Source organism: Coregonus clupeaformis, chromosome 1, assembly GCF_020615455.1.
Source record: "Coregonus clupeaformis isolate EN_2021a chromosome 1, ASM2061545v1, whole genome shotgun sequence".
Taxonomy (NCBI): Eukaryota; Metazoa; Chordata; class Actinopteri; order Salmoniformes; family Salmonidae; genus Coregonus; species Coregonus clupeaformis.
Genome location: NC_059192.1, coordinates 71,771,360 through 71,781,359, shown reverse-complemented (window position 1 = coordinate 71,781,359; position 10,000 = coordinate 71,771,360). Strand labels below are relative to the sequence as shown.

The 10,000-nt window shown below is 41.2% G+C and overlaps 1 protein-coding gene across 1 annotated transcript in view; it reads left to right on the top strand.

Moving 5' to 3' along the window:
• The window catches only part of macrod2 (mono-ADP ribosylhydrolase 2), a gene marked incomplete at its 3' end in the record, with an annotated part of 1,170,384 nt that overhangs the window by 1,091,398 nt on the left and 68,986 nt on the right, over positions 1-10,000 (top strand). The window contains exons 12-13 of the mRNA XM_041889532.1: positions 4,659-4,733; positions 7,903-7,962. Of these exons, the coding sequence (XP_041745466.1) occupies positions 4,659-4,733; positions 7,903-7,962 (135 nt within the window). The remainder of the gene's footprint in view (positions 1-4,658; positions 4,734-7,902; positions 7,963-10,000) is intronic.

The following is a 10,000-nucleotide window of genomic DNA, read 5'->3' as shown; positions in this document are numbered from 1 at the left end:
GATCACCTACCAACCAGTAAGAATTCCGGCTCTCACAGACCTGTTAGTTTTTCTTTAAGAAGCCCTCCTGTTCTCCACTCATTACCTGTATTAACTGCACCTGTTTGAACTTGTTACCTGTATAAAAGACACCTGTCCACACACTCAATCAAACAGACTCCAACCTCTCCACAATGGCCAAGACCAGAGAGCTGTGTATGGACATCAGGGATAAAATTGTAGACCTGCACAAGGCTGGGATGGGCTACAGGACAATAGGTAAGCAGCTTGGTGAGAAGGCAACAACTGTTGGCGCAATTATTAGAAAATGGAAGAAGTTCAAGATGACGGTCAATCACCCTCGGTCTGGGGCTCCATGCAAGATCTCACCTCGTGGGGCATCAATGATCATGAGGAAGGTGAGGGATCAGCCCAGAACTACATGGCAGGACCTGGTCAATGACCTGAAGAGAGCTGGGACCACAGTCTCAAAGAAAACCATTAGTAACACACTACGCCGTCATGGATTAAAATCCTGCAGCGCACGCAAGGTCCCCCTGCTCAAGCCAGCGCATGTCCAGGCCCGTCTGAAGTTTGCCAATGACCATCTGGATGATCCAGAGGAGGAATGGGAGAAGGTCATGTGGTCTGATGAGAAAAAAATAGAGCTTTTTGGTCTAAACTCCACTCGCCGTGTTTGGAGGAAGAAGAAGGATGAGTACAACCCCGTGGTCCTCTGTAGCTCAGCTGGTAGAGCACGGCGCTTGTAACGCCAAGGTAGTGGGTTCGATCCCCGGGACCACCCATACACAAAAAAAAATTTATGCACGCATGACTGTAAGTCGCTTTGGATAAAAGCGTCTGCTAAATGACATATTAAAAAAATATATATATTTAAAAAATTAAACACCATCCCAACCGTGAATCATGGAGGTGGAAACATCATTCTTTGGGGATGCTTTTCTGCAAAGGGGACAGGACGACTGCACCGTATTGAGGGGAGGATGGATGGGGCCATGTATCGTGAGATCTTGGCCAACAACCTCCTTCCCTCAGTAAGAGCATTGAAGATGGGTCGTGGCTGGGTCTTCCAGCATGACAACGACCCGAAACACACAGCCAGGGCAACTAAGGAGTGACTCCGTAAGAAGCATCTCAAGGTCCTGGAGTGGCCTAGCCAGTCTCCAGACCTGAACCCAATAGAAAATCTTTGGAGGGAGCTGAAAGTCTGTATTGCCCAGCGACAGCCCCGAAACCTGAAGGATCTGGAGAAGGTCTGTATGGAGGAGTGGGCCAAAATCCCTACTGCAGTGTGTGCAAACCTGGTCAAGACCTACAGGAAACGTATGATCTCAGTAATTGCAAACAAAGGTTTCTGTACCAAATATTAAGTTCTTCTTTTCTGATGTATCAAATACTTATGTCATGCAATGAAATGCAAATGAATTACTTAAAAATCATACAATGTGATTTTCTGGATTTTTGTTTTAGATTCCGTCTCTCACAGTTGAAGTGTACCTATGATAAAAATTACAGACCACTACATGCTTTGTAAGTAGGAAAACCTGCAAAATCGGCAGTGTATCAAATACTTGTTGTCCCCACTGTATATGCATCCTGCTGCATGCTGCCTGTCCTACATGAGCACATTTCCGGCACATTCTTAACAATATTCAGGACAGTGTAGTCCTATGAGCCTCTCATTCCTAGCAGTACTGTACATCCAAACCACCAACATATATATACATACAGTCCTATGAATATGCTGTGAATCTGAAGTGAACTAGAGTGAAGTGCAGAACCGTGTACTAAACCCTTCATCCAGATACACACTGAATGCAGTAGGTACAGACTCAAAAAGTAGTTTCAAAAAGCTTACTACATTTTTGAATTTTGTAAATTATTTTGTCTGCATAGGGGAATCATAAACCCCTCATCAATGACTTTAAATAAGGCACGGATGACATGTCACAGTGTTGCTGCCTCCTCCTATTATTGACACACACACACACACGCACGCACACGCACACACACACGCACACACACACACACACAAACGCACACGTACACACCTTCCCTGCTCCTGTTGTGTAGAATGGTATTTCTATTTTCTACAATATGAGTTATCTCACCTGCATATAGCATTGGGAGGAAACCCTGTAACAATACTGCCACCTACAGGTGGCAGCTAGGAACTGTAAGATACAATGGCGTCACTACAATGTGGTGGGTTATAATAGGGTCCGTGCTATTCGAGACCCTTGGGACATCCCTACCCAATTGAAGTTGACATTTAAAATGGTTAAGGTAAGGGTTAAGGTTATGGTAAGGGTTAAGGTTAGGGTTTAGGGTGGGACCACAGGAGGTTAGTGGCACCTTAATTGGGGAGGACAGGCTTGTGGTAATGGCTGTAGTGGAATGAGTGCAATGGTATCAAATACATCAAACACATGGTTTCCATGTGTTTGATGCCATTCCATTGACTCCTTTCCAGCCATTATTATGAGCCGTCCTCCCCTCAGCAGCCTCCACTGGTAGGGACGTCCCAAGGCTCACAAATAGCACAAACCTTTAGTAATAGTGATCCTAATGATCTATTTAGCATTTGAAAAGGGCCCATATGGCTCTGGTCAAAAGTAGTGCACTATATAGGGAATTGGATGCCAATTGGAACACAGTCACTGAATCAGTTCGAAATGTACTGAGCAAATGTATGTAGTACTATAATTGTTTTTTTGATTTCCACATTGTCATTGTGACCTTGTATACTCAGACAGAAAATATTAATGTTTGCCTCATTCAGAGAGAGTGATAATAGTGCTATTGGATGACGTGCATGGCAACTATATGTGTTTACCCATGAATTATATGTTGTGATCATGTCAGATAGGTGGTCCTGTTTGGCTCAGATGGTAGAGCATGGTGCTTTACGACGCAGGGATTGTGAGTTTGATGCCTGCTGGGGCCACCCATATGAAAATGTAAACTAGCTGGCCTGTAGGTTGCTTTGGATAAAAGCATCTGCTAAATGGCAAATTTTCTATTTTATTTTATACTGAATAAAAATTTAAACGCAACATGTAAAGTGTTGGTCCCATGTTTCATGAGCTGAAATAAAAAATCCCAGAAATTCTCTCTCAAATGTTGTGCACAAATCCCTGTTAGAGAGCATTTCTCCTTTGCCAAGATAAACCATCCACCTGACAGGTGTGGTATATCAAGAAGTTGATTAAACAGCATGATCATTACACAGGTGCACCTTGTGCTGGGGACAATAAAAGGCCACTCTAAAATGTGCCGTTTTGTCACACAACACAATGCCACAGATGTCTCAAGTTTTGAGGGAGCGTGCAATTGGCATGCTGACTGCAGGAATGTCCACCAGAGCTGTTGGCAGAGAATTGAATGTTTGTTTCTCTACCATAAGACGCTTCCAACGTCATTTTAGAGAATTTGGCAGCACGTCCAACCGGCCTCACGAACGCAGACCACATGTAACCACGCCAGCCCAGGACCTCCACATCCAGCCTCTTCACCTGGGGGATCGTCTGAGACCAGCCACCTGGACAGCTGATGAAACTGAGGAGGGAAAAACCCATTCTGATTGGCTGGGCCTGGATCCCCAGTGGATGGGCCTGGCTCCCAAGTGGGTGGACCTATGTCCTACCAGGCCCACCCATGGCTACACCCCTGGCCAGTCATGTGAAGTCCATAGATTAGGGCCTAATGAATTTAGTTCAATTGATTGATTTCCTTATATGAACTGTTAACTCAGTAAAATCTTTGAAATTGTTGCATGTTGCGTTTATATTTTTGTTCACTACAGATAGACACAGCGTTGTTGGAAACACAAATACATCTCCACCTGATGTGAAAAGACAATATAGAACTATACCATCTTAGGCTGCATATATAAGGCCATGATTCTCATTTAAATAGTATGCCAATCATGATTACTGGGAAGGATTGCTGTTGCTGTGTGTGTGTGTGTGTGTGTGTGTGTGTGTGTGTGTGTGTGTGTGTGTGTGTGTGTGTGTGTGTGTGTGTGTGTGTGTGTGTGTGTGTGTGTGTGTGTGTGTGTGTGTGTGTGTGTGTGTGTGTGTGTGTTTGCTTGCTTGCATGCGTCCATGTCTGCGTGTGTCAACATTTTCAGATTGACAGCAGCACTCGAGACAAACACCAAAAACAAGGCTTTGGTAGAAATGGTTCTCCTTCCCCATCTAATGGGGTCTGCCGTTGTTATTGTTCAGAGAATGGGTCTAAAATTGCATATATATGAAAAAATGGCTTTTCTCCTTCAGCTTGTTAAAAAAGCAATTATAGAAGCAGCACAATAGCCATTCATAGAGCATGTTAGCTTATTGGTGTCATGGCTTTCATTTACTCAATTTGTCCCAAATGTCATTGCTGAGAGAGGAGAGGGAAGGAGGAAGAGGGAGGGAGGAGGAAGAGGGAGGGAGTTATTTAGTCATCTTGGCAACATTTCGACATGCTGGTCTCTTGAATGTTGGCACCAATTTGACATTTAGCGAATAGTGTAATGTCCAGACAAGACAGCACGGTCTTGTCCAACAAGACCAATGTAGACAATCCTGTACTGTCACGGCAGAGATACTGTAGAAGACGCTGTGTGTTTGCTCAGGGGCTGACCAATGTCTCTCCTTCCACTCTCTGTACAGATGAGCTAGATCCATCTAAAGAAGACACTGACAACCAGACAGCCATGGAGCAAGGTTACCTGGACCCACAGACAGGTAACACAGATACAGACACATTCAGGAAGTTAACAGAAGCACTATCCTGAAGCTGGTATCTGTTCTGTCATTCTATCCTGTGTGTGCCACCCACCACTCTCTGTGTCAAGCATCAAGTTTATTTTGCCATGTGTAGTGAATACATACAAATTCTCATTCATCCCACGGGCTCTCAAAACACATTGTCACTGTGTGCTACTACTCTGGATGAACTTCAGTTGTCCGACTTACGGGAATAAGAAGAATAAACAAAATAAATATAAATTATGTATAGCCTTGGATGTGACAATGACAAGTTATTTCCTGTCTTTTTTCTAAATGAGTTTGTTATTTTTGTTTTTAACTAGGAAGTGATGTCATCGTTATAATAAGAGAAGTACAAACACACACACACAGACACACACACACATTCATACACAGCAAATTCTCCAAATTTAAATTCTTAAAAATGAACACTGAGAGTGTTAAATTAGCACTGGAATTGTGGAGTCTGTGGACCCATATACACACCGGAACAGTGTTAAATTAACTCACTGCTTAGATTAAAGCCTTATTCAGATATTTCCCAGACTGCCTTGCCTTTCGAGTAAATTGTAGTGTTATCACCCATGACTGTATTTGTTAGTGACAGAGACATGGTTGTTGCATTCATCCATTTTCAGTCCTATGGACTTCACCAAGTGAGATCCTAAGCAAATTAAAAAAATATTTAAATATATATTATCTAACAAAATAGCTGTGTTTGAATACCCATACTAACATACTGTATACTACATACTTAATGAGTATATACCACATATACTATTAGTTCCTTTTAGTATACTGGAAATGAACGATATCCTTTCAGTTGAGTGTACTAGCGCTTCGCCTGTCTACCGGAAGTCGATGCTGTTGCTATGCAACTTCTTGCTAGCTTGTTAGCATAGCAAATTACTAGCTAGATATCTTACGACTTCATTAACAATGTCCATTGAGAATGCACAATGACTATACCACTTAGCTAAGCTAAGAATGACGTGAATAATCAAGTCAAGTTGGGTAAAAAAAACAAAAAAACATTGGGTAGTTAGTTAGATGGCATATAGTTAATATACTGGCAAGTTCGATGTATTAGTAGCCAACTAATGTTAGGTAGCTAGCTAACATACCAGTACATGCAAGCAACTGCTGTAATTACAATGTTATGCTATGTGGTTCGTAAAGCTAGCATAGCTAACAAATTGTCAGCCAACGTGAAACGCAACTTATTTGAAAAGTCATACATTTTTTATTTCATTCCTCAACATTTTCTTAACATTTGTCATAATTAGCTAAAATTTGAATATTCACTTTTTGTACTTACATTTGTAGCCGCTCTCGTCGGACTTCGGCTGCATATTTTCCGCCATTTTCATCAAATCTGAAAATGTTGTGAAGCCACTCCAATTTTCTGAAGAATTGCTTTATGTACCCTAAAAGCATGGAACTAGTGTTCACTGCTTGTATACTTCGAATTTTGGCGAATGTAGTACGACATCCGGGAACTTTTGGCATACTAACTATATCCATACTATGACTGATAAACATACTACATACTCAATTTATGTCACAAATAGTACGGTTAGTATGAGTATTCAAACACAGCTAATACCATATGTTGTTCATAAGGCCTTATTTTGATAGCCTACATTGTAAAACATTTAACTTGTTTTTACAGTAACTTACTGGCAGCCAGTTACCTCTAAGTTACTGTACAAAAAAAGTACAGTATGTTACCGTAAATCCCAAAGAAACTTTGGTTGAATAGTACATTACTGTAAAGAAAGCACTTCTTTACAGTAATGTACTGTTAAACCGACGTTTCTTTGGAATTTACAGTAACATACTGACTTTTTTACAGTACCTTATAGGTAACTAGCTGCCAGTAAGGTACTGTAAAAACAACTGGATTATTTTGTTTTATAGTATAGAAACTTTGTGAAGAGAGCATTTAAACTGGATAAAAAAACATTTCAGTAATGGGTGCAGAAAATCTAACTAACTGATTGGATTTGTTTAGATTTTTTAATTAACCGTTATTTAACTAGGCAAGTCAGTTAAGAACAAATTCTTATTTACAATGACGGCCTACACCGGCCAAACCCGGACGACGCTGGGCCAATTGTGCGCCGCCCTATGGGACTCCCAATCACGGCCGGTTGTGATATAGCCTGGAATTGAACCAGGGGGTCTGTAGTGACGCCTCAAGCACTGAGATGCAGTGCCTTAGACCGCTGCGCCACTCGGGAGCCCAAATATTGTTTTATCTTTGTGTAACATAAGATTAATCAATTAATCACAAAAATTGATATTGAAACAAACAATTCTAAAAATCAACCTGCAATAGAACATGCTTGGAAATATGATAATGGTGGCCGTGGTTTTGGTTCAAAGTGATGTGTATGAGTTTCATGCCTCTGTATTAGGGTCAAACTAGGCCCTCAAAATAAGGCCTTATGAAATACATATGGTATTGTGTTAAATAAATGTTTTTATGATAACATATTCACTTAGGATCTCACTTGGTGAAGTCCATAGGACCTAAAATGGATGAATGCAACAACCATGTCTCTGTCACTAACAAATACAGTCATGGGTGGTTAATCTACAATTTACTCGAAAGGCAAGGTACTCTGGGAAATATTTGAATAAGGCTTTACACTAAGCAGTCTGTTAATTTAACGCTGTTCCGGTGTGTATATGGGTCTGCAGACTCCACACTTCCAGTGTTGATTTAACACTCTCAGTGTTATATTTTATTTATTTAAAGGTGCTTCACCTAGAGTTTCTCAGAATTTCTCCCCTATGTGGAAGCTAGGTGAATTGCAGCAGCACTAGGCTGCATTCAAAATAAACCTTCCGTAACATGGAGACTCGCACTTGAGCCTTTTACTTTGTGTTGGTCCACCAGTTTCAAACAGCTGAATGATTTTTTTTGTTATTGAAAATATATTTCACATCGATTTAGATAGTACAATGATTCCCTACACTATTCAGTGCTTGTTTTCTCATATAAACTGAAATTGAGTGAACGGTGTAGAATTTTAGCAACCAGGATATGACAGAGCGATTTCTACATTGGCCAATTGACCCGATTTCCACTAGATAACACAGCCACAGAGTCAAAACAGCTTTCCCATTTTGACAACAGATGCCACTCCGGCGGGAGAAATCAATAGGAGATTATTACAGCCAATCACAACACTGGCGGGTAAGTAACACTGTGAAACTCTATCATTCCACTATTACTGCAGATATATTATGGACATTTCCTGAAGTTACAATGGGAAAATAAAATAAAAATACTATGTGTAGCACCTTTAACACTGGTGAATTTGCTGTGCATATTCACCTACACACTAAGGAAAGAAGGTTCCTTGGGCAGGGGTGATGGTTCTATGTGGAACCATAATGACTCAAAGAACCCTTCAATGGTTATTTGCACTTCAGAAAATTGTTATTTTCTCTTTCAGTCATAATTCAAATGTAGGGACGTCGGCTCAATCGAATATTTTGGGGTGTGGTTTGTGCACAGGTATTTTTGTGCAACCGTGAATAAGAGTGTCATTCCAGTTTATCTAATATGTTGTGTTATGCATTGACATGTTAAAAATGAGTAGGGTCAGTTGTTTTGTGAAATATGCATATGTGGCCTTGTGTGATTTGAGAACAGTTGGCTGAATCAGTGGTTCTCACGTTTTCTCCTCATGGACCCCCAGCTGTTCCCGAGGTAGCTCACTTGATTCAACTTGTCAATAATAACAACTTTGGAATTTTAACAATATAATATGGCTGACCAGATTAAAAAACATTGGGTCTACAAAAAAAAGGTCTACAAATACGTTTTGAGATTGAGGAAGGTTCTTTATAGAACCGTTCTCCGTAAAGGTTCTATAAATAACCATAAAAAGGGCTTCTACATACAGTTGGAGTCGGAAGTTTACATACACTTAGGTTGGAGTCATTAAAACTTGTTTTTCAACCACTCCACAAATGTCTTGTTAACAAACTATAGTTTTGGCAAGTCGGATAGGCTAATTGACATCATTTGAGTCAATTGGAGGTGTACCTGTGGATGTATTTCAAGGCCTACTTTCAAACTCAGTGCCTCTTTGCTTGACATCATGGGAAAATCAAAAGAAATCTGCCAAGACCTCAGAAAAAAATAGTAGACCTCCACAAGTCTGGTTCATCCTTGGGAGCAATTTCCAAACGCCTGAAGGTACCACGTTCATCTGTACAAACAATAGTACGCAAGTATAAACACCATGGGACCACGCAGCCGTCATACCACTCAGGAAGGAGACGCATTCTGTCTCCTAGAGATGAACGTGCTTTGGTGCAAAAAGTGCAAATCAATCCCAGAACAACAGCAAAGGACCTTGTGAAGATGCTGGAGGAAACGGGTACAAAAGTATCTACAGTGGGGAGAACAAGTATTTGATACACTGCCGATTTTGTAGGTTTTCCTACTTACAAAGCATGTAGAGGTCTGTAATTTTTTATCATATGTACACTTCAACTGTGAGAGACGGAATCTAAAACAAAAATCCAGAAAGTCACATTGTATGATATTTAAGTAATTAATTTGCATTTTATTGCATGACATAAGTATTTGATACATCAGAAAAGCAGAACTTAATATTTGGTACAGAAACCTTTGTTTGCAATTACAGAGATCATACGTTTCCTGTAGGTCTTGACCAGGTTTGCACACACTGCAGCAGGGATTTTGGATTTTCTCCAGATCCTTCAGGTTTCGGGGCTGTCGCTGGGCAATACGGACTTTCAGCTCCCTCCAAAGATTTTCTTTTGGGTTCAGGTCTGGAGACTGGCTGGACCACTCCAGGACCTTGAGATGCTTCTTACGGAGCCACTCCTTAGTTGCCCTGGCTGTGTGTTTTGGGTCATTGTCATGCTGGAAGACTCAGCCACGACCCATCTTCAATGGTCTTACTGAGGGAAGGAGGTTGTTGGCCAAGATCTCGCGATACATGGCCCCATCCATCCTCCCCTCAATACGGTGCAGTCGTCCTGTCCCCTTTGCAGAAAAGCATCCCCAAAGAATGATGTTTCCACTGCCATGCTTCACGGTTGGGATGGTGTTCTTGGGGTTGTACTCATCCTTCTTCTTCCTCCAAACACGGCGAGTGGAGTTTAGACCAAAAAGCTATATTTTTGTCTCATCAGACCACATGACCTTCTCCCATTCCTCCTCTGGATCATCCAGATGGTCATTGGCAAACTTC